This window comes from Panthera tigris, chromosome E3, assembly GCF_018350195.1.
Source record: "Panthera tigris isolate Pti1 chromosome E3, P.tigris_Pti1_mat1.1, whole genome shotgun sequence".
NCBI classification, from domain to species: domain Eukaryota; kingdom Metazoa; phylum Chordata; class Mammalia; order Carnivora; family Felidae; genus Panthera; species Panthera tigris.
Window position 1 is genome coordinate 41,372,116 of NC_056675.1, and position 23,415 is coordinate 41,395,530.

Here is a 23,415-nt window from a genome sequence, read left to right on the forward strand (position 1 = left end):
TGGAGAGCACAGGGGTCCAGGAGGGGGTAACTGCTCTAATCCTTCGCTGTGAGGGTGTGCATCAGTGTGTAAACACACAGATGGGAGTGTACAGTTGTGGTTGTGTGCATGTGTATAATATGTGCAAGTTGATATGGTGTGTACAGTTTTGTGTGTGTGTGTGTGAGTCTGTAAACAGGTGTGTGTGAATGTGTGAGTCAGGGAGAGTGGTTAGAGCTCGTGGGTGTGTACGTGCTTGAATGCACGAGCGGGAACGTGGGTAAGTGTGAGTGCTCACATGGGTCTGGGTGAACGTAGAGGGATTTAGTGTGGGCCTTTGGAGGAGGTTGGTGGTTCGCTTTACAGGAGACCCAGGGACACTGTCCCACACCGCCCCTTCCCCCCTTTCTCAAGCACAAGTCAAGGAGGAATAAGGTCAGGATTCACTCTAGAGTCTGGGAGAGGCTGAGGAACACAGGACTGCCCTTGACGCTGAGGCTCTGTCCGGTTGGGCCCCTAGGCCCTCCCTCCCCGGCCGAGGCGTCCAAACCGCCCCCCCCTCCGCCCCCCCCCGCCCCCCCCCCCCCCCCCCAGCCACAGGTGTCCGAGCGGCCGGACACGGAGAGAGCGGAGCCCGGGGGCCTTCCCGGAGGAGGTGACTCGAGCCGGGCGGGCCGCGCGCATTCCTGAGCCCTTAGTCAGCGCGGCCGCCCCCTCCGGCCGGGCCCGCCCCCGGCGCGCACGCCCCTCGCTCCATGGCATTCCCGGGCGGGCGGGCCGGACAGGCGCGCGGGCGGGGACTCGGCGCGGGCGCCCTCCCGGCCGGCGGTGGCAGCCCCTCCCCGGAGCCCTCAGGACCCCCCGAGGACCCTCGGTGCCGGCGGCGGCTGCGGTGAGTGAGCGCGCCGGGAGCGGGGCGCAGGGCTCCGCGGGCCGGGCGGGTTCCGGGGCTCGCGTCCGCCGCCCCCGGGGCCCGTCCTCAGCCAGCCGTGGCCGGAGCCGCCGGCAGCGACCGGAGTCGGGCTGGCTGAGGGCTCCAGGTCTGGGTCCCGGGTCGGGCGAGTACCCGCCCCGGTCGGCCGGACTTCCCTTCCCGGAGTTTCCCGACTCACCCGCGGAGGCGGCCCAGCCCGGGATTCCTAACCCGGCGCGGCGCAAAAATAGCCCATGGCCGGATTAGCACGTCCCAGCGGCCCGATCGGGCCGGACAGCGCGGCTCCAGCCCCCGCCCAACAGCTGAGGGTCCTGGGGAGGGCTCGGAGTCTGGGGGTGTCCCCAGGCTCCTCCAAGCTGTAACCCTCCCCCCCTGACGTTTTCCTTCCCGGCCGCCACCGGTGGGTGGTGCTCCAAGTCGAAACTCCGGCTCCGAGGGTGGGACTCCTCGGGAATCATCCCTGTCGCAGCCGTCGCCACTGTGGATGGGAATAATATCACCAATAATAGCAGTAGCTGGGGAGGTGGGGGCGGGGGACTGACCCTACTTCCCGCTTCACAACCTTTGTCTCCCTAATCTGTAAATCCTGGAGCTGCGGGGGCCCTGGGATCTACTCCCAAAGACACCCCCTATCTTGTGCTTAGTGACCAAGAGCAGCAGGGGGTGGGGTGGGGGAGTGGGGGCGTACCTAGAGGCTGGCTTTCTATTGCAGGAAAGATGGCAGGACCCCAGGGGCTCAGGGGACTGGGGGAGGGCCTGGCTGTCTGTCCTGCTGGGGGCAAGTCTGTGGGGCTGGGTGGGGAATGGGCAGGGGATCCCACAGTCCTGCCTGCCCAAGGCTCAGCTGGTTCCTGAGCAGAGTTCCTTCTGTGCAGCTTGGGTCCCGTGTCTCTGTGTCTGTTTGGGTGGGCGGGGGTCCTGGGTCTGAAGGCCCTAACCTTGTGCTGGGAGCCCCCCTCCCCAACCTTGGGACTTCCCAGCTGAGAAGATTCAAGGATGAAACCAGCTTTTCAGGTTTGGCCCAGCTAGAAGCTGGATTCTCCCCCATCCCCCCCCTACCGGGAGCCAGTCCCAGGCTCCTAGAGAGTCCCCAGAGATTAGGAGGAAGGTGAGGAACCCACCACCTGGCTGGGGTCCCAGAAGTCCCTAAGGCTGCACCCCCCCCCCCCCCCCCCCCCCCCGTCACCAGGGGTCATTCTGGGCAAGCTGGGTCCTTTACCCTGAGAACGGGACAGAGGCTAGTAGGTGGGCACAACAGTTGATTGGCCCTAAATTGAAGGTACCAGGCCCCAGGCCCCTTTCCAACCCTTCCAAGCAGCCAACCAGCCTCCCGCTGTGCAGACGGCCCAAGTGAGGGCAGCAGAGCTGGAGCATTGCTGTGACCAACGTTCCTCATCCAGCATTAGTGGCCAAGTTGCTGCCCTTGGGAAGTCATATCCTTTGTTCAGAGGGGATCAGCCAGTTCTCCCCTGCCTTTTGGGGCCCTCCCTCAGGGTCTTCTCAGCTCCCAGCTACTGCTCAGGGCACACCCTCTGCTCCTCTCTCTGGATGAGGTGCTCCCCTTGCCAGCCCCAGCTCCCCCACCTCGGTGTCTGTGACAGGATCCACTTTCTGCCCAAGGATCATATTCCTTGGCTCCTACCTATTTTCTGGGTTGGATGTGTTTGAAGGTGAACCCCTTCTGCCTGAACGGAGATGCTCCGGGTCAGGATCGCGTGAAGTTGGGGGATGGGTTTGATAGCCCACAGCCTCAGGTCCACAGCCTGAGGGACCCACATGGTCTGTCCCTACCCCTGGGGGACTTTGGCCAGGGCCAGCTAGGCAGGCACACAGGTCTCTTGCACCCCAGCTCCTGGGCAGACATTGCCCAAGGCTTTGAACTCCTTTGGAGGCTCAGTGACCTCAGGTGGTGACTGGCCTCTCTGAGCCTCAGTTTTCTTATCTGTAAGATGAATACAGAGGACCCTTTGCTACGGGTTGTGATAGGTCAGCAGGTGTGCCAGGCTTCTGATGACAGGCCATTTCTGCTCTTCGAACAGACTTTGGGACTTGGTTTCCCCTCCTGGGGCCTCTCTAGTACTATCCAGCAGTTGGCCTGTCCTGGGAGGAGGTCACTAAGCCCGAGGGTGTCAAGGCACCAGGGAGCGCCTGCGTCTCAGGGGGGAACTTCTGGGGGCTCTGATCGGTGGCCAGGCGACTCATCTGCCCTAAAGCCAGGCAGGTTGGTAGGATGCCGGCCTTTCCCCTCTGCAGGTTGAGGGATGCTTTCACCTAAGTCTCAGCCAGAATCTGCTATAGCTCAGTCTGTTCCCTTGCGCCCTTGCTGACTGACTTTGTGGCATGGACCTTCAACCTCTCTGAGCCTTGGGGCTCCCCAGCCCGGGGTGTATCCACCCTGTCAGCCCTTGTCAGAGCCAGTGGGGTCAGGGGCTTTGGCTTTGGTTGTCATATATGCCTGTTGAAACTTTGGGCAGTACTTCTCCCCAGGGCTGGTTCTCCCTGTGCACCACACTCCCTGGTTAGGTCCCAGAGTGTGATTATTACTGGGGATTCCTGTGCCTTTGGGGACCTCCTGTAGCAGGGAGCCTTCTGTTGTTCTGTTATGGGCCCTCCACATACATGTCTGGGGTGACATCTGCCCGGTGATGGGTGACAAGGGGAAGGAGGGATTGATGTATCCTCCTGGGGATGGGCAGAGAGCACTGTGCAGGCTGTTAGCTGGGTCTCAGGCCTGCCCTGTTCCTGTCTGACCTTATTTCCTGCACAGAAAAGTGGTGAGATTTGGGAGGGTTGAGGAGCGGGGCAGGCCTGGCCATTACCATTCTTAGCATTATGCCATTTATACAGGAGACAAAGAGGCACAGAGAGGCCAGGTGAATTCTGCTTTGCCACACAGTAGCCTGTTTGAAGGATTGGATTCTGGGATGGATGCCAGACAGCTGGTGATCCCTGTTCCCAAGGGATTTCTGGGGATGAGCATCAGATTAGGAGTCAAACAGAAGACCGAGGGTCAGAGATCAGGGCACTAGTGTGGAGGTTGGAGGATGTGGCCCCTCCTGGGATCATGCTCAGGTGAGCTGGGGACACGTCTGGGCAGGTGTCCTGGGCGGGGCCCATTGCTCCAGCTGACCTTGGCAGTGGGCGGTCCCCTGGGCAGGGTGGGGCCAGGGCTTGGCGGGTCTTGTCCTGGGGCTGGGCCATTTGGGCTATCCACTAGGCCTCCAGCCGCCCCTGTTGGCATCGTCCTGCCGTGTGGCTGAGCGGGCCTGAGTGGATTGGTGGCTGCTGCTCACGCCTGAGGATCCAGCCTCACAATGGCTCTGGCCACTGCCCAGGCCAGAGCAGGCCAGAACTGCTCCCCAGTCTCCTCCTGCCTCTTGGTTATACCTTACCAAATTGGGCATCTCTGAAGGGTCCTATCCCCAGGTGCCACCCCCCCCCCCATGCCCCGCACTGCTGTTCTGGTGGTGCATGCTCTGTGGCCCTCCTACTCCAGCCCCCCCCCCCCCCCCCGCCCCTTCCTTTGGCTGTCCTCAGGGGGCTCCACAGAGCCAGCAGGCAGCTCCTCCTCCCAGACTCAATTGCAGGGTCTTTTTCAGTCTGGTGTTTGTGTTAGCTGCTGCTTCTCAAGCACCAACTGTGTGCCAGGCACTGCTACAGCCCCTGATTTTCAGATGAAAAAAATTGATGCTTGCAGAGAGTTGCAGGTGGTGAAGGTGAGAAGGGTCTGTCCAGTGTCTCAGGCCAGGGTCTCCCCCACGGGCCTCCCTCCATGGGCTTCCCGGCCCCTCTTGTACCTGTGTACTGTGCCAGCCTGAAGGGTCCCCACTCATCCCCAGAGCAGGAACCTGCTTCAGTAGGACCTGGCCCGGCTCCCTACCCAGCCCTCTGCCATGAGGCTGCAGCTACTCCCACCCCTCTCCCTGCACTTAAAGCAGCCCCAGTGGTAACTTAAAAAAAAAAAAAAGACTTTCCCTCCCTGTCTCTTTAAAATAGATAAATGAACTTAAAAAAAAAAAAAGAAAAAAGAAACAGCCCTAGTGGTCCTGTGACCTTTGTGCCTCAGCCCCATCCCGGGCCCTCATCATGGGCCCTGCACTTGTCCTGCGCTGCCTGGGGGTGTAGCACCTGATGTGCACCCCTGTTTCGTGTCCCCTTGCTGGGCTTGGCCCCCACCTTAGCATTTGGTAAGCCATTGCCAGCACTTTCTACTCCACTACTGGATGCCCATTTGGGGGTCTCCTGGTGGGGCTGGGCCCCGGGTGGGCAGTCTTGATTGTTGCCAGAGTGACTCAGATAATATGTGGCCCCATGCAATCAGGCCCTCCCTGGGCTGCGGTCTCTTCCTGCACTGAGGGGGTCAGCAGAGCAGAGATGCTGTCGGGATTCCCCCCTGAGGGGCTGTCTGGGAACAAGAGCCCACTGTGTGCCTGGGGGAGGCCTGGACACAGAACCACTGTGTCCTCTGCGTAGGCACTGTGCCCCTCCCCAGCCCAGACTCTTTGTCTTCTGGGCCTGCCTCTCCTCCACACCCCTGGGGCCCACTATGGAGCACTCCCCCCCCTTGTGAATCCCACCCACTTGAGGCCCAGATGGGGAACTGTGCACAGAGTGGGGGGGGCAGGCCAGGAACCCACAGCACTGGGGGCAGGGTGGGGATCCTGGAACCCTGTGGGTTACAGAGCACCCTCCAGGTTCTGCCCCAAACACAGGAGGGGTTTGTGTGGAGGCGAGGGACACTGGGAGATCTGGGCGTACCTGCAGGGCCCTGGTACCTCCCTCATGAGCTTAACGGCTGTTGTGTTCCTGGGGCTGACTGTCCGCCCAGGCTAGCAGTGGCTGGGGAATGCCAGATTTCCTGTGTACCTTACCACCCTTTTCCCACTTCTTTGCTTGTGCTATCCCTGCCCTGACCCGGCCTTGTGGTCAGCTCCTCCTCCCAGACGCAATTGTAGGGTCTTTTTCAGGAGCCCCTCCTCCCTCCAGATCATGAGGATGGGCCCTTGCCAGTCCATGCTCAGAAATGGCCAGTGTTGACTGAGCAGTGGCTCTGGAGCAGGCCTGTCTTGCCACTGCAGACCCGGTGGTAACAGGACAGCATACACGTGGGTGAACTCCTGAGCCGTGCCAGGGGAATCCAGGTCTGGGAGCACCTCTCAGGGGTGGGGCCAGCCTGACTAAGGCTGTGGGTCCTTGAACATGTGGGGATTGGGGCAGAATGCATGTGCAAGGCTGGGGCATGACTAGAGTGCTGAGATGGGAGGCCGCCGGGTGTGAGGAGAGGCCATGGGGGCAGTGGGAGCTGGGAGGGTCATGGATGTGTGTGGTGGTGTAAGCCAATCAGCTGGCAGAGGTTCCTTGTGCTCCTAAGTGGAGAACCGGCTCATATCCCCTGGAGGTGCTGGCAAAGTATAGGGAGGCTCCTGGAGAGGCCTGTGGATTCCCAGCGGTTGGTCCAGGGCCACAAGGATCTGTGAGCAGTACCTGGGGCTACCCCTGTTTTGCAGAGGGGCAGGAGGGGCAGTGCTCAGCATCCCATTCCCTTCCTGGTCTGTGTAGGGGTGAGAACAACATCCTTCGACTTTCCCGGGTCAGTATACAGCTGGGAGTTGCTCTGAACAGAGTTCCTGCCTTCCGTGTTCTGTGTGAGTCCAGTGGGAGCTGTGGGCAGCATCCTGGGGCTGTCTGTAGTTACGCTCCCTGGATATGTGACCTTGGGCAAGTCAAGCCCCTGTTCCCCAGGGCTCAGTCTTCCTATTTGTAAAGTACAGGCGGGGCTTTCTCTATATCTCCTTCAGGGGATTGCAAGGGAGGCTATTTCTAGAGGCGTTCGTGGGTGGATTCCCAAGCCCAAATTTCAGAGTCTGTTTGGGTCTGAAGCTCTTTGATGTAGCGGAGGGAGTTTGGAGTCTCCGCCCTCTCAGTATTGCTTGGCCACTCGCCTGCTATCCATGCCCCACAGTGTGCTTGGGGAACCCTTCCAAACTTGGATGTCCTGCTTCCAGACACCTTGTGGTCCTTTGGTGGGGGGGACAACCAGATCTGCCCTGAAATTGACCTTTTGTAAGGGGGGAATAGAGTGCCCAAGAGGCCAGTGGTCACATGGTCGTTGCCTCACTGTCACCTGGCCACGCCAAGCCATGGCCTCTGCTCTGGGTCCTCCCTACTCTGCTTGGGCCCTCGTGCTGTGGCAGGGTCTCATATGCTGAGGGAAGTCCTCGGCACTGCAGTGCATCTGTTTTTTGGGCGCATAGCGGCCCCTGGTGGTCATGGCAGCATCCGCATGCCAGTGGTTTTCAGTAGGTCCCCTGCTGGTGGGGGCATCCGTGGCCCGCTGCAAGCCATGTGGCTGTTCCTCTTTGAGATGGAGGGATCACGCACCCCTGTTGTGGATGCAGTGGGCCCTTTGTCTTTGTAGCAGATGGTAGGACGGTGAGGTATGTGTCAGGCAGACGTGAGACGTGCCCTGCGTACAGACTGGAGTGAGCCCCCAGCCTGGCTGTTTCCTGTGTGAGGAACAACCTTGCCCGCCAACCGCTGGCCTCGTTCACCTCATCACAACCTTCATGTCTTTGGTAGATGTCACCTTACAGGGAGGCATCAGTGCCCCGGCAACTGGAATGTGCTGTTTTCCCTATCGTACTTCCCATGTTTTAACACACCGTATCTATAGGTTTATTGTTTGTCTGGACTCTAAGCTCCAGGAAGTCAGGGATTTTGTCCGTGTTTGTTTCCTTGTTTCTCCACCAATGTGTCCCTGAGCACCTAGGAGTGACTCATAGTAGATGCTCTAATATCTGTTACGAATTTATATCTTTCGACATGAATGAATGTATATTGTCTGAGGACCTAGTTCATGCCTGCAACGTCTCTAGGGAATGAATGAAGCAGACACTCAGCAGATTAGTGCTGAGCACGGAGTAGGACTTCAGCATCAGGGACCAGGACCATCCCTGGGCCCAGCGATACTTCAGAGTTCTGTCAGCACCGTTACTGAGTAACACATGACACCCCCCAGGCCTGCCTTGCCCCACGTGGAACCATGAGTGAGGCCCGCAGGGACAGCACGAGCAGCCTGCAGCGCAAGAAGCCACCCTGGCTGAAGCTGGACATACCAGCTGTAGCGCCCCCAGTGACCGAGGAACCCAGCTTCTTACAGGTAGGCCCTGGCCAGGAGAGGCTGTGGGTATACTCCATCCAGCCTCCTCACCGTGACCCCATTGTCCAGCCCCTGAGACGCCAGGCTTTCTTGCGGAGTGTGAGTATGCCGGCCGAGACAGCCCATATCCCCTCGCCCCACCATGAGGTCCGGCGGCCAGTTTTGCAGCGCCAGACGTCCATCACCCAGACCATCCGCAGGTACTGTGTTGCCTTGGCTGCTCCGCTGGTGGGGGGCTGGGGGGACAGAGGCAATCATACAGGGTCCCCTCTGGATACTAGGGCTGGGAACGGAGCAAGGGTCCTTCCTGTCTTGGCTTTCTCCTCGATCTTGTTCCCCACATCACCCTGTCCTCCTCCCGCTCTGGGGACCAACTGCTCTCACCTACTGCCTTCTCTGCTCCCCTCCAGCACTCGCTCTCTCCTTCTCTGTCTCCCCCATCCCAATGCTCTGGCCCCTGAACAGCCGACAGGTGCGCTTTGGGCGTGTCCACACTCTGCCCCTCTTGGGTCCCCCTGGTGCCCGCAGGGCCCTCCCACAGCGCCGGTCTCTCTCCCGGTCCCTGCTCAGGTACCTGGGGCAGGGCATGAGTATGTTGACATTAGCTGGCGTGTGCATGGCTTGTGGCCTCTCGGGAGTTGCCAGTGCAGTTGGTGTTCCCTGGGGTTCCTAACAGCAGGTGCCGGTAGTGTTTTTCCTTGCATGTCTAAGAGCTATGGGCAGCTTTCCTGGGCTTGCAGTGCCCACTGCCTGAGTTCTGTGGTGTCCAACGTCAGGCTGCTGCCTGGGGCCGAGCTTTGTGGCTAAGGGTTGAGCTCTGAGTGCCATCTGTGGACTCGATGTCTCCCCCATGGACCCCCCCCCCCCCCCATGATGGGTTGAGGATCTGTGTAAAATACTCACTTGGGCAAGGCCTACCGTCTGCGGTTCTAGTAGGAATTTGGAGTTGGCTAATTGTTTAGGGGGTGGCCAGGGCTGGAACGCACTCATCCCCTTAATTAGACCAAGCCCACCTGGACCCTGGACCCTAGAGTGATTGGAGGCTTGGGTTGGGGCATGCTGCACAAGAGGAGAGCCTCTGAGGCCCCTGCTGGGGTGGGCAGAAGATCTGGCGTTACCCTGCTGAGACCCTCCTATGGCAGGGGCACAGCTGACTGGTTCGGAGTGAGCAAGGACAGCGACAGCACCCAGAAATGGCAGCGCAAGAGCATCCGCCACTGCAGCCAGCGCTACGGAAAGCTGAAGCCGCAGGTCATCCGGGAGCTAGACCTGCCTAGTCAGGACAACGTGTCTCTGACCAGCACTGAGACGCCCCCGCCACTGTACGTGGGGCCATGCCAGCTGGGCATGCAGAAGGTATGCCCACCTTCTGCCTCGTACCAGCTTCTCACTCTGCTTCCCGGACTGGGACTGGGGACACAGCCAGCCTGCGCGGAGGAGGTTCCTCGGAGCTCATGGTGTGGGAGGGTGGTCAGATGGTTCCACAAAGGCACCCAAGATACTCTGGGAATGGGGGCCAGGGGCAAGGGACAAGGTCCTGGGACTGTACCATGGGCCAGTCTCCAGGTGGGAGAGTATCGCAGGATGAACAGCAGTGTGAAGGTACTACAGGCGAGGATGGGGGCCTCTTTGGGCACCCACACAGCTGTCCAGGGACCCATTGGGGAGTGGGAAGACCAGCAGCTGTGTTCTCTACAGTGGAGTATAGGGTGGAAAAGGATCCCCCCCCCCCCCCCCCATAGCGATGACCCAGTCCCTGACTCTTACATCTCCTTCCCTCTGCCAGATCATAGATCCCCTGGCCCGGGGCCGGGCCTTCCGAGTGGCAGATGACACGGCTGACGGCCTGAGTACCCCACACACACCTGTCACGCCTGGTGCTGCTTCCCTCTGCTCCTTCTCCAGTTCCCGCTCGGGCTTCAACCGGCTCCCGCGGCGACGCAAGCGTGAATCGGTGGCCAAGATGAGCTTCCGGGCAGCTGCAGCCCTGGTGAAGGTGGGTGCAGGGGCTGGGGTGAGGTGGGAACTAAGCTGGCCACCACACCGCACGCTCACCTCCTCGCTGGTAGGGCCGCTCTGTTAGGGATGGCACATTGCGCCGGGTGCAGCGCCGAAGCTTCACTCCCGCCAGCTTCCTGGAGGAGGACACAGCTGACTTCCCCGACGAGCTGGACACATCCTTCTTTGCCCGGGTAAGAGCACAGGGGCATCACCTGAGACCCCTCCGCCTACGTATCCCACCCTGACCGTGTGTATTTGCTCAGGAAGGAGTCCTCCACGAGGAGCTGTCCACGTACCCAGACGAGGTGTTTGAGTCCCCTTCGGAGGCAGCACTCAAAGACTGGGAGAAAGCCACAGAACAGGCAGACCTCACGGGTGGGGCCCTGGACCGCAGTGAGCTTGAGCGCAGCCACCTGATGCTGTGAGTGCCACCAGCCAGGGGGGAGGGGGGAGGGCAGGATCTACGGCTGTCCGGAGCATCTGGGCCCTAGGGCACTGATGCCATGGAGGGCCGAGGGAAGGAGTCATCTTGTGGATTGTGAGCCCAGCCTGGTCACTATGGCTGTGGGACCCAGGGCTGGGCACCATTCAAGTCCTGGCTGCCCACCTGTGGGACAGGAACGGAATCCCAGGGTCCACAGGCTGGACGGAATCTAGCAGGGAGATGGAGGGTGTTGTAAGGCATACTTGTAGATCGTCCAGGGAACCTCACATAGGTCAGGTTCCACCTCTGCAATCCCCAGGGGGGCTCAGGATTGCTCTTTTACTGGTGAGGAGGAGGCTGATGGTGGATGACTGCACAGTGCCTTCAGTGTTAGATGGGAGCCAGAGAGGAGAGGCCATCCTGGTCCTGCTGGGAGGGATTGAGGCAGGCTGGGAGTCTAGGGCGGGAGGTGACTGTGCCCCTTACCCCAGGCCCCTGGAACGAGGCTGGAGGAAGCAGAAGGAGGGTGGTGCAGCGGCCCCACAGCCCAAGGTGCGGCTGCGGCAGGAGGTAGTGAGCACGGCGGGTCAGCGGCGGGGCCAGCGCATCGCGATGCCCGTGCGCAAGTTCTTTGCCAGGGAGAAGCGGCCGTATGGGCTGGGCATGGTGGGCCGGCTGACCAACCGCACTTACCGCAAGCGTATCGACAGTTATGTCAAGCGCCAGATTGAGGACATGGACGACCACAGGTAGGCATGGGGTGGGAGTGTGGGTGGGATGCAGCTTCCAGCAGGCAAGGCTCCAGGTTGGGGGTGGGCTCTCTGGGTTGGAGACGCGGTCTCTGCTGACGCTCTGCCCTGCAGGCCCTTCTTCACCTACTGGCTCACCTTCGTGCACTCACTCGTCACCATTCTAGCCGTGTGCATCTACGGCATCGCGCCTGTGGGCTTCTCGCAGCATGAGACTGTGGACTCGGTGAGCCCTGGCACCCTGCCCGGCCCAGATCTGTGGGGTCTGGGCTCTGGACTCCGTCTTTCCTCACTCTGTGAGGAGAGGGCTGGAGCGGGTTCTGTCTGATCTGTCTCCCCAACCTTGCAGGTACTGCGGAACCGCGGGGTCTATGAGAACGTCAAGTACGTGCAGCAGGAGAACTTCTGGATCGGGCCCAGCTCGGTGAGGGCAGGGCCTTGTGGGTGCCGGAGGGTGGGAACCCTGGGCTCGCAGGGGGCCGGATTCTGCAGCTGCACATCCCAATCCTCCGCAGGAGGCTCTCATTCACCTGGGTGCCAAGTTCTCGCCCTGCATGCGCCAGGACCCGCAGGTACACAGTTTCATCCGCGCCGCGCGTGAGCGTGAGAAGCACTCGGCCTGCTGCGTGCGCAATGACCGGTCGGGCTGTGTGCAGACCTCGGAGGAGGAGTGCTCGGTTTGTGCCCCCACCACCGTGTGCTTGCCGTTACTTTGGGACTTCAGATAGAGCCGGTTGAGTCATCACTACCCTAGTTCCGTGCATATTATGGCGCCCTCCGTGCGAGGGCCCTCCGCTCACATTTATTCCTTGTATCCCCTGCTCCCCCCATTTCCTGCTCCTCCTGTCACAGAGGACAGCTGTAGCAAGTCTTTGATTTGGGTGTGCTCTTTTTGCACGTCGGTCCTGTTTTTGTGCACATGTCCTAAGTTTACACAAGGGGTGTTGCCTTATTCTTTCCACTAAACAATTCAAGAAAAAACCAAAAAAGATTCCTACAAGTTTATATTACATCATCTCATGTGCAGGTGCTGTAGTTTACACCAGTTCTGATTTTGGACACAGGTTGTTTCTATTGTTAAGCTAACAGGAATTATGCTGCTGAGCTCCTTTTAATAGTCTCCCAACATGCCTGCACATTTGTGGAGTGTAATTTCATTGAAATTGCATTGTGGGTCAGTGTGAGGGACTCAGTGACTTTACTTTTGATTCCTGCCTCCTGGAGACTGCACTGGCTAAGGGGTGGGCTCTGACCAGGGCCTGACCCTGTGTCCTCCCACAGTCCACGCTGGCAGTGTGGGTGAAGTGGCCCTTCCACCCCAGTGCCCCAGATCTTGCGGGCCGCAAGAGGCAGTTTGGCTCTGTCTGCCACCAGGACCCCAGGTCAGTCCTGCCAGCCCCTCCCTTACTTCCTTTGTCAATGGCTCCATGGGGTGTGTGGGGGGGGAGAGGGTATAGCTGCCCCACATGTCGTTGAGTCGGACGGGAAGGCATGGATACCAAGGGTACAAGGCAGGGTCTGACCACATCCTGGGTTCATGCAGGGTGTGTGATGAGCCTTCCTCCGAGGACCCCCATGAGTGGCCAGATGACATCACCAAGTGGCCGGTGAGCCAGAGTGGAGGGGTTGTTTGTGAGTCACCCCGTTTTGTGAAGGAGGAACCCACATTCCACCCGTTAGTGATGCCAGAGATCCCCATCATGGGACCACCCTGGGTGTTCAGACGCTGTGCCTCTGGCCTTTGCTCAGCCTGTCTACCTACCAAACACCTGCCTCTCTGAGCAGGTAGCCAGAACAGGAGAACCAGGTGGAAGCCTAGGAGGCCAAGTGACATTACTCCAACCTGACAGATGGCTCATCTGTGTCTCGGGGTGTGGTAGCCAGCTTGAAGTCCAGGGAGGCTGGCTTCCTACCTTAGGAGCCTGTCCATCCTTGCCCCATTCTCCAAGCATGGTTGTGGGTCCCAGGGCTGGGGGAGGCCTTGACCCAACTCACCCCCATTTGTGACCCAGATCTGCACCAAAAACAGCGCCGGGAACCACACCAACCACCCTCACATGGACTGTGTCATCACGGGCCGGCCCTGCTGCATCGGCACAAAGGGCAGGTGGGTGTGCCTGTGCTTGTGTGTGCAGCCAGTCCTGGGTGCAGATTGCCCTGGGGCTCTGCCCTTCTCCCTCACCAAGTTCCAAAATAACCCAAGATTCCGAGGGGCCTGGGGTGAGAAGGGGTCTGCCTGGACTTGTCCAGAGCCAACAATGGTGGGCAAGTAGGGCTGAAAGCTGGGCCTGGCTGGCATAGTCAGGTGCCTCTGCCCTTGGGCCACTCTACAAGTCCTTGCAATCCTGGCCTGACCTTCCAGGTGTGAGATTACCTCCCGGGAGTACTGTGACTTCATGAGGGGCTACTTCCACGAGGAGGCCACACTGTGCTCCCAGGTAGGCCTCCAGGGTGAGTGTCCCTCCCCTCTCCCCCCAGCCACTGTGGGTGCTGACGGGCCACTCTGCACAGGTGCACTGCATGGATGACGTGTGTGGGCTCCTGCCCTTTCTCAACCCCGAGGTGCCTGACCAGTTCTACCGCCTGTGGCTGTCCCTCTTCTTGCACGCTGGGCAAGTGATACCATGTGGGCTGAGCAGGGGTGGCTGGTCCCAGGTACCCCAGGATGGCCAGAGATGGTGAAGGGGGCGGCCTCCTTACTGAGTACCACCTCACCCCCCCCCCCCCCCCCACAGGATCCTGCACTGCCTGGTGTCAGTCTGCTTCCAGATGACTGTCCTGCGGGACCTGGAGAAGTTGGCAGGCTGGCACCGAATAGCCATCATCTACCTGCTGAGCGGTGTCACTGGTAACCTGGCCAGTGCCATTTTCCTGCCATACCGGGCAGAGGTAAGACTGTCACCCAGAGTGGGGACGCCCCCATGTGCACCTGCTGCCTGTCGTAAACCGAGTCCACGTCCAGCTCGGAGTCTGGGGCCCTGGAGGGTCCAGACTGGGAGCATCTCCTTTTGGCTCCTTGATCTCAGTGTGCTGCGGGCCACGGGAGGCAGGACGGGGAGACGCGGCTCTGGGTTGGGGCGGGTCTGCTCGGCCCCACCAGCTCACAGCCACCCACACTGCCGCCAGGTGGGCCCAGCCGGCTCGCAGTTTGGCATCCTGGCCTGCCTGTTCGTGGAGCTCTTCCAGAGCTGGCAGGTCCTGGCAAGGCCCTGGCGTGCCTTCTTCAAGCTGTCGGCTGTGGTCCTCTTCCTGTTCACCTTCGGCCTGCTGCCCTGGATCGACAACTTCGCTCACATCTCGGGCTTCATCAGCGGCCTCTTCCTCTCCTTTGCCTTCCTGCCCTACATCAGCTTCGGCAAGTTTGACCTGTACCGCAAGCGCTGCCAGATCATCGTCTTTCAGGTGGTCTTCCTGGGCCTCCTGGCCGGCCTGGTGGTCCTCTTCTACTTCTACCCCGTCCGCTGTGAGTGGTGTGAGTTCCTCACCTGCATCCCCTTCACTGACAAGTTCTGTGAGAAGTACGAGCTGGATGCTCAGCTCCACTGAGCTGGCTGGGGCGCCGGGGCCATGTGCTCCAGCAGGCCAGAGCCAGGCACATGGTCTCCCCCAGGCCTCACAGGCCACAGGACTCGACTCTCAAGCCCTGTGTGCTGCTGCCCTGCCTGTTTCCTGAACACTGACCTCTTGTGCCTTGTTCACCAGCGGTGAACCTCTCGTACTTCAGGGCATTTATTACACTAGTTCCCGTGATTACCTTCTAACTAGTCTCTTGACGACCACCTCATGTGGCCAATAAATGGACTGGGAGCGTTTTAGCTGCCACTAACTTACCGGAGCTGCCTCGTCTTTCTGGCTTCTGGCTGGGGGCTGTGGAGGGAGATCCTTCAGGCCGCTGGCCACCTTGCTCACAATTCCCCGCAACAGGGAACTAAGTGTCAAATATACCTTCCAGTGAAGTCTCTCAGTCAGGTGGATGGGAGTACACTGTCCCCCTTCCTTACAGTAACTGGCAGCTGATAATGAAAGAAGAACCCATAGCTGTGTGGTCACCCCTGCCCTCCCCCCCCCCCCCCCCCCAACCAATGGGAAGCATCTCCGACCCCAATACCACGTACCCAGCCAGGAGCTCAAAGTTCAGCCCCAGGCTACCTCCCTTTCCGGAAGCCAAAGGGTGAAGGTGTTGCTATAGGTGAACCCTGTGAGCTGAGGCTGGGGGCCCCACCCGCATACTCTCGATCCCAGGCCCTTGTTTCCCCATAAGCACAAACAGAAAGCCAGCCACTCTGCCTTTATTTCCCCCTGCTGTAGAGATCACAGTGAAAGGGTCTTATGGCCAGGGGGTGGCCACAGGGCTCAGGTGAAGCGTCCTCCACCTTAGCACTCACGTGCCCTATTCTCTGCCCTTGCTTTCCCTCTGGGACTGGGCAGCACCCTCCTGCCCCAAGTACCGTGGCTTTTTTACTTTTCAAACTAAGAAGCAAATGGATGAATCCTGTACAGAGGGCCAGGCCCATCTGCCACATGATTAGGGTGTTCCAGCTAGGTGCAGGCCACCTCAACACTCTTCTGCAAAAAGGGAACAGTTGTCGAAGGCTTCCTCCTGGGGGTGGGGAGAGCTTGGTCAGCAGCACAGTTGTCCTTGTCTGGAGGTTCATTTTTGCCTCAGCTTTTTGATGAAGGACACCTCATCCCGATTCCGGATACCGTAACTGAAAGAGGAGGGCTGTAGTGTGAGGTCTGTTTGTGACTCCTCACCAGAGACTCATGTCAGGGACCAAGAAAGGACAAATAGGAAGAGCACTGTGTCCAGGAAGGTGAGGAAGTGGCAGTGGCCATCACCCCATAGCCCACACTGTGCCAGCGGGCAGCCTTTCTCCTGCACACATGCTCTCACTGGCCTCCTCTGGCTGTGGGAAGCCCCACACTGCCACTAGTGAGCAGTGCTCACTCACACTGTGCTTATGCCTCCCATTCCGGTAGGAAGGGCCCCCAGGAAGCTCCTTGCAGGAAGGAGTCAGTCCATCCAGGGACTGTGCTGGTCTTGGTTATTCCCCGGTAAGTGATTTAAGACTCCTCCTTCCGGGGAAGAGGCCCCGGCCCTCTGGCAGGGCTTGGGGAACAAGAGGGCAACACACTAGATGCAGCTCAAAATGTGGCCCCAACTTACTCTCGAAGCTTCTTCCTGTCCTCAGTGAGCTTCTCTCCTGCAGAGGTCAGGTAGTATGTCCTCCACACATAGGACCTGCAAGATTCAGATGGGGATTCAGGTGAACCACAAGCACGGTGACTGGCCAGCTGGGATGCAGGGGCTGTGTGTGAGATGAGCTCAAGGTGCTCAGTCCTGGGGGCCCAGGGCAGGTGGCCTCTTCTTGGCCTTTCCTGCACCACGTATGCACCGGGCATGAGGCAGCTCTAAGGAAGCACTGCTCTCAACGGGCTGTGTGGGGTGGCTGGGAGCCAAACACACCTTATTAACAAAACAGGCGGCAATACCAACACACAGGCAACGAGACACCTGACCTAGTGGGAGTGAGGAGAGCACCCATGTAAAGATGGGGTGGGGCTGCCGAAAGCTGCCCCATCCGTAACCAGGGAGACCACTTCCGGCCACTGGAAATGCTATCTAGGTGAGGTGAAAGGGGCATGGAGGCAGCCACCACGTCTCCATGCTTGGGACAGGGAGCTCAGACCCCGTTGGCACTTCGCAGCACACAGGCAGCAGGTGCTCGTGCTGCACCAGCCCTTCCTGTGGCTCCACTTACCAGCTGATGTGCTGAATGCCTCCTTCCCGCTCCTGCCTGAGCTGCACGTATCTCTGAATGGCCTTCTTCAGGTCCAGGACCGTAGCATTCTGTACCACAACCACAGCTGCAACACAAGAGGAGAACAGCCATGGCGGGGAGCCACAGCCTCGGATGGCAGGAAAGGAACCCAGAAGCTCTGTCCAGATGGTTTTGGATGGAGATTCAGATCTGGGCAGGGTAGGCTTGTGCTTGCCCCAGTATCCTTGGACGTGGCCCTTGAGTTTCCCACTGAGCGGCCATGTTAGCATCTTGCCTGTGTGAAAACTCAGACTGCATGGTCCAAAAGGAGAAGGGAGCACTTACGCATTATTTCTCCATCCATCTTGCACACTCGGACTGTCATTGCTTGGCCATATTCTAGTGCTATTTGTGAATTGACCTCTTCTAAAGTAACCTACAAAAAGACCAAGGGTGGAAGTGGGATCCCTGCCTCTCTTTACCATCCCAAACAGCAACAAAAGAAAGCAAGCTGATAGTGTCCAAAGAGCAGTACCGTATTTTATGAAGAACAAGAAACAAAATCTCTTGCTTGTATGTTAGGGTTTTCCCCAGTTCCACCCACACGTTTGTATTTAATGTGCAAAGTGGATAGGATCTCGGGAGAAAGAGGAGTGCAGAAACAGGAGGATGAGGATCAGATCCGGGTTCTGGGGCTCGGTAGCAGGAAGAACAATGCCAGTTGAGTCTGAGAGCCCCTAATCACCAGGATTCAGGCCAGGGCCCAGGACAATGTAGACGTGAGTCTACCTTTACCTTTACCATCCTTGTTATTTTGCTCATATTGGAGTTTTATTTTTTTAACGTTTATTTATTTTTGAGACAGAGAGAGATAGAGCATGAACGGGGGAGGGTCAGAGAGAGAGGGAGACACAGAATCTGAAACAGGCTCCAGGCTCTGAGCTGTCAGCACGGAGCCCGACGCGGGGCTCCAACCCACGAACTGTGAGATCGTGACCTGAGCTGAAGTCGGACGCTTAGCCGACTGAGCCACCCAGGCGACCCTGGAGTTTTTTGTTTTAAGTGTATTATTTTTTTAGTTGTATCACAACGTTTTATCATTACCGTGTTGTGGCGTCCTGGTAAATCTTGCACACTTGACTCATGTCTACATTGTCCTGGGCCCTGGCCTGAATCCTGGTAATTAGGGGCTCTCAGACTGAACTGACATTGTTCTTCCTGCTACAAGGATTTCAAGACAGGACCGTCCTGAGGCACACTGAAGGCTGAGAAGTGAAAAACCATCAATGCTGATCTGGTCTTTACGTAAAATGTCACTGTTTTGTTTATCACATACTTATTCACATGACCTTCGAGTTTTTGAAACAGTGTATTGAAAGGTCATATAGCCTGACTTTTTTTTTTTTAAATTTTGTTGTGGTTTGTTTCGACCCCTTTAAATTCTGCTCGCCAGGTGAGAGCCTCGTTCGCCCACCCAACCCCCACCTCCATCCCCGCCCCGGTTAAGACCTTCGTTTGAGCCCAGAGGCGCCTTCCCCTAGCTCCCCATCAGGGCCTCCAGAGGTCTGTCAGCGGGAGCACCGCCCGGCGGGGAACGACCCCCGGCGGCTCCCCGCCCGCGCGCACCTGGATCGGTAGATCGCATAGCAGCGGGTCCTGCACGACCATGGCGAGACCCTCCTGGAACACGTCTACCGCCTCGGAGTGTGGCAGCGCCTCCTCTTCGTCCTCATCGTCCTCGGGCGTCTCGGGCCGCACAGCCACCTCCTCCTCCGCCTGCTCCAGGGCGCCTCTTAGTCCCCAGGCACGGCCCGCGCTACCTGTTGGGGTACGCGACGGAGGCGGGGCGCGCACCCGCGGGGACGGCAGCCCAGTCGCGGGATTTGCGAGGGGCGGGGCCGCCACGAGGACCAATGAGAAGCGCGAGGCGGCCCGCCGCAGTGCTCCCTGGGAACGCGAAATCGGCGTTTCCGTTGGCAGGCCGGGAGGTGGGGCGGATTCCCGAACCAATGTGAGCTGGAGACGGGCCTGGTGTCAGTGCCCCGCGGCTGGCCGCGGGGGTTGCCGGTAGCTTGCGGGACCTAGGCGGCCGCCATGCTGCTCTTCTGCCCGGGTTGCGGGAATGGGCTAATCGTGGAAGAGGGACAGCGCTGCCACCGCTTCGCCTGCAACACCTGCCCCTACGTGCACAACATCACCCGCAAGGTGGGGCCCAGAGGCCGGCGCCGAGCCGGGAGCCTCCCGTTTCCCCTCCCACCAGCCCCGAGTCCGCCTTCATGCGCCCTTGCTCTCGCAGCCACTTCCCGTCGGATGCAGATCCTGTGGTCCCTACCTTGATCCGGCTGTTTGTCCCGCCCCACTGCCGTCACCTTGGGCTCCGTCCAGTCATCTCCTGGCGTTGCAGTCCTAACCTCGCCCTCGGGCTTCAGGCCCGCGCGCGCGTTCCCTTCACTGTATTCACGGCAGCTGCCCGAGTGATCCTGTCAACGTTTAGGTCAGATCAAGTCCGTCCTGTGCTCGAAAAGTCTCAGTATCTCCCCCGCACATTCCCAGGGCCGGGTAGGCTCTGACGCCAGCACCTCCCCGCGACCTTCCAAGTCTGATGGCACGTCCTAATGTACTCTTCGTCCCCAGCAACAGCAGCCTCTTGGAGGAGCCCCCATTGCGCACGTGCTACCCGGGCTTTTGCACATGCCTTCTGCTCGGCTTACTTTTTCCCTAGATGACCATGCCACTCGTTGGTCGTGTCTTAAGTGACTGCTGCGTTTAAAACTTCAGCTCCTCCCCCCATTTTGTCCGCCTTCCCTTTTTTATTTTAATCCATCGGACTCCTTGCCTTCTAATATACTTTGTAACTTAGGTGCTTTATCACTACTAAGACATAAGGTGTAAGGAAAGCAATGATGTTTGTTTTGTACCCTGTTATGCTCTGGTGTGAACCTGGAATGTAGTGAAATAAGGCACTCTCTATTGTAAGTTGTTATTTTGCCTTGATAATAGCATCCTTATTTATTAGCACGCTTTTACTTTTCAGAAGCAGAGCCCTCCCTCCTAATGTTTGTGTATTACTCTGCCGCAGGGCTGTGTTGTGGGAGTTTAGGATCTGAAACTGGGAAGAGTGAACTCTTAGGTAACCCTGAAATTTCAAGGATGGGTGGTAAAACTTGGGAAGGAAGCCCAATGTGACCCGCTTTGAAAGCTCTCTGGCTGGGCTCCCCAGCCAAGTGGTACGCTTTGGCTTTATCGTGTTTCTCTCTTTTTGGGTTATGTAGTACCGTAGAAGTGTGAGATCCCACCTGTGCTGTTTTCCTTCCTGCTCTGGCGTGTCATCCAGTCCTCGCAGAGATTTTTTTTTCTCACCAGTGACTCTTTCTCTTCTTTTGGGGGGTATCCCAGGCCTGGATCCTCTAAATCCCGATGGCAAGTCCTGCTCTGTGAGAGTAGAAACTGTTTTCTTTGAGTAACCCTCTAGTCTGCCTTGAAGGAAGTCTGGCGAGACACTTGAGGACAGGTATGGTTTGGTGACCCGGGTTTGTAATGTTCCCTTACTTGGAGCCTGAAGACTTGCTGTTGTTTGTTAGGTAACAAATCGGAAATACCCAAAGCTGAAAGAAGTGGATGATGTGCTTGGTGGAGCAGCTGCCTGGGAGAATGTTGACTCTACTGCAGGTGAGACGGAACCTTTTCTGGTACTGAGCTGTGGAGAGAGATGAGGCTGCTGAGGCTGCTTACGGTGACACTTCCACATGGCCGAGTCAGTGATGCACTTGGAGGAAGTGAGCCTCTAAAAATAGAAAGTGTGTTCATGTTTTCCTTTAATAATTCGTTGCTAAGACAGACAGTATAGGCCAGACCTAGACTAGAGTCTCAGAGTGACCGCTTCATGTTTTATGACCTTGCTGGGCTCTCTTGACCTTTCTGGGGCTATTCCATATTCCCTGATTATGAGAGCGTGCAGTGAGTCGATCCAACACACTCCAACACACTCCATAGCTGTGATGAGAGCAACAATGACAGGACTGGAAGAAGTCAGAGCCTAAGGGAAAAAATTCTGGTGTCGATTTTTAAAAGTTAGTGCCCGAGAGCTTTAAAGTGCTTTTTTTTTTTTTTCAATATATGAAATTTATTGTCAAATTGGTTTCCATACGACACCCAGTGCTCATCCCAAAAGGTGCCCTGCTCAATACCCATCACCCACCCTCCCCTCCCTCCCACCCCCCATCAACCCTCAGTTTGTTCTCAGTTTTTAAGAGTCTCTCATGCTTTGGCTCTCTTCCCCTCTAACCTCTTTTTTTTTTCCTTTCCCTCCCCCATGGGTTTCTGTTAAGTTTCTCAGGATCCACATAAGAGTGAAAACATATCGTATCTGTCTTTCTCTGTATGGCTTATTTCACTTAGCATCACACTCTCCAGTTCCACCCACGTTGCTACAAAGGGCCATATTTCGTTCTTTCTCATTGCCCTGTAGTACTCCATTGTGTATATAAACCACAATTTGTTTATCCATTCATCGGTTGATGGACATTGAGGCTCTTTCCATCATTTGGTTATTGTTGAGAGTGCTGCTATAAACCTTGGGGTACAAGTGCCCCTATGCGTCAGCACTCCTGTATCCCTTGGGTCAGTTCCTAGCAGTGCTATTGCTGGGTCATAGGGTAGGTCTATTTTCAATTTTGTGAGGAACCTCCACACTGTTTTCCAGAGCGGCCGCACCAATTTGCATTCCCACCAACAGTGCAAGAGGGTTCCCGTAAAGTGCTTTTTTTAAGTCTTGTTTCATATCTGATGGAGGTAAACATGGGCAAGGAAGGAAAGAGGAGAGCCCTAGACACGCCTGTACTTAGTGGAGGAAGAGCCAACTCCTGCTTCGTACCATCTTTTTTTCCCCTCTGGAAGAACATCCAAATTTGATAGGGTAAAATTAGCATTGGCAGAATTCGTCAAAAGGAGATGAATTATGTACCTAGTGTTCAAAATGGTGTTTGAGAGTGTTTGAAGGTGTTATGAAGAGTAGGGTCAGTTTCTCAAAGTGAAATAACTTTGCCTCGAGGCACTTTGCACAGGTGTGGGGGGTGTGGTGAGATCTTCATAAGAATAGCCTGAGGAACTGTTGCCAAAAGGGATCCCTAAATTGTCTTTTTTTTTTTTAAGTTTATTTATTTGTTTTGAGAGAGAGAGAGAGAGAGAGTGTGTGTGTGTGTGAATAGGGGAGGGGCAGACAGAGAAGGAGAGAGAGAATCCCAAGCAGGCTCTGTGTTGTCAGCACAGAGCCCCACCCAGGGCTCAAACTCACGAACCGTGAGATCACGACCTGAGGCGCCCCTGGATCCCTAAACGTAAGGGGAAGTGGATTCATCATACACTGGGGGCTCCTCTGGGAAGATGAGAAGGCGCTGGTGATGGAAATGCACTCAGACGATTCTTCAGGGAGTGGACCCCATAATGCACATGGTAGCCATGAGTCAATTTTCATGTTACATTTCCAACCAGTCTTCAGCCAGATTAGAAAAGAAAAATGGGACCCCCGGAAGGATGCAGGAGTGTTTTCCAAGTCGTAGGTATCCTCAGTTTCCTCGGTGTGAGAGCATAGGGGGAATGTTGCCACTAACTGTAGCCTTAAATCATGGTACAAGGTAGCCTAGGCAAAGGGTACCAGATGAATGCAGCGGGAGGAGGGTCTTTGCTGCCTTTCCACAACACCTACCCTTAAGCGGTGTGTTTTGGTCATTAACATCATCTTTTTTAATAATGTGAGTCACTTGTTTTTTCTTGTTGCCAGAGTCCTGCCCGAAATGCGAGCATCCTCGTGCCTATTTCATGCAGCTTCAGACCCGCTCTGCAGATGAGCCAATGACCACTTTCTACAAATGCTGCAATGCTCAGTGTGGACACCGCTGGAGGGACTAGGGCCAGGCTGGCCCAGCTGTGTCAGTGTCTGCTCACCTTGTTCTCCAGGGTAAATTCCCAGTCGGGAGTGTGAACTGGGTCCTGAGTTTTTGCTGGTGTGGCAGAAAGCTAACCCTTTTAGGGTAGCAGCCCAGGATGTCAGCAAATTAGCTTATCTGCCAGTGAGCAGGTGAGCTCATTTATGTCCAGGGAGATTTTGTTTGTGGGGGGAAGCGTATCCATAACGTAGTGTACTCTGTCTGTGGTCCTGTTGGTTTATCTTTTACATGAATTGGGTAATTGGTATTCTCTCACCACCAGCTCTCTGAGATATGTACCCTGTTTGCACAACTGATAAAAGTTTTACAATTTAGTACATTAGATGTCCCTAAGTACCTAACTGTTAATTGCAAACTTAATCACAATCTGTTGTGAATATTTAATTAAAATGGAAAACCCAATACTGCTTTTTCAGTGTTTTAAATGCCTTGAGAAGTAGACATCAAACAGCTGCCATACTT

General features: G+C 57.1%; 3 protein-coding genes across 4 annotated transcripts; 2 read left to right on the top strand and 1 right to left on the bottom strand.

Moving 5' to 3' along the window:
* Window positions 1-741: 741 nt before the first annotated feature.
* RHBDF1 (rhomboid 5 homolog 1) lies at window positions 742-15,076 on the top strand. 2 transcript variants are annotated; one of them, XM_042972577.1, is made up of 18 exons: window positions 742-871; window positions 7,932-8,072; window positions 8,142-8,272; window positions 9,215-9,428; window positions 9,859-10,068; window positions 10,142-10,264; window positions 10,337-10,494; window positions 10,989-11,246; window positions 11,361-11,472; window positions 11,596-11,670; window positions 11,762-11,923; window positions 12,528-12,628; window positions 12,790-12,853; window positions 13,259-13,353; window positions 13,609-13,684; window positions 13,758-13,858; window positions 13,982-14,135; window positions 14,373-15,076. In XM_042972577.1, the coding sequence occupies exons 2-18, from the start codon at window positions 7,956-7,958 to the stop codon at window positions 14,790-14,792; spliced, it is 2,571 nt and encodes an 856-aa protein (XP_042828511.1). In that variant the 5' UTR covers window positions 742-871; window positions 7,932-7,955; the 3' UTR covers window positions 14,793-15,076. The 2 variants fall into 2 exon arrangements, with proteins under 2 accessions (XP_042828511.1, XP_042828512.1); XM_042972578.1 differs by lacking the exons at window positions 742-871; window positions 7,932-8,072 and having other exon boundaries at window positions 8,203-8,272; window positions 9,075-9,428.
* Window positions 15,077-15,519: 443 nt separating this feature from the next.
* On the bottom strand, window positions 15,520-18,905 carry SNRNP25 (small nuclear ribonucleoprotein U11/U12 subunit 25). Its single transcript, XM_007096656.3, has 5 exons — window positions 18,635-18,905; window positions 17,354-17,444; window positions 17,009-17,114; window positions 16,414-16,488; window positions 15,520-15,955 (listed from the first exon to the last, which is right to left on the bottom strand). The coding sequence occupies exons 1-5, from the start codon at window positions 18,674-18,676 to the stop codon at window positions 15,898-15,900; spliced, it is 372 nt and encodes a 123-aa protein (XP_007096718.2). The 5' UTR covers window positions 18,677-18,905; the 3' UTR covers window positions 15,520-15,897.
* Window positions 18,906-18,963: 58 nt separating this feature from the next.
* POLR3K (RNA polymerase III subunit K) lies at window positions 18,964-23,355 on the top strand. Its single transcript, XM_007096655.3, has 3 exons — window positions 18,964-19,213; window positions 20,590-20,677; window positions 22,788-23,355. Exons 1-3 carry the CDS (start codon window positions 19,103-19,105, stop codon window positions 22,913-22,915), a joined length of 327 nt encoding a protein of 108 aa, XP_007096717.2. The 5' UTR covers window positions 18,964-19,102; the 3' UTR covers window positions 22,916-23,355.
* The last annotated feature ends 60 nt before the right edge of the window (window positions 23,356-23,415 follow it).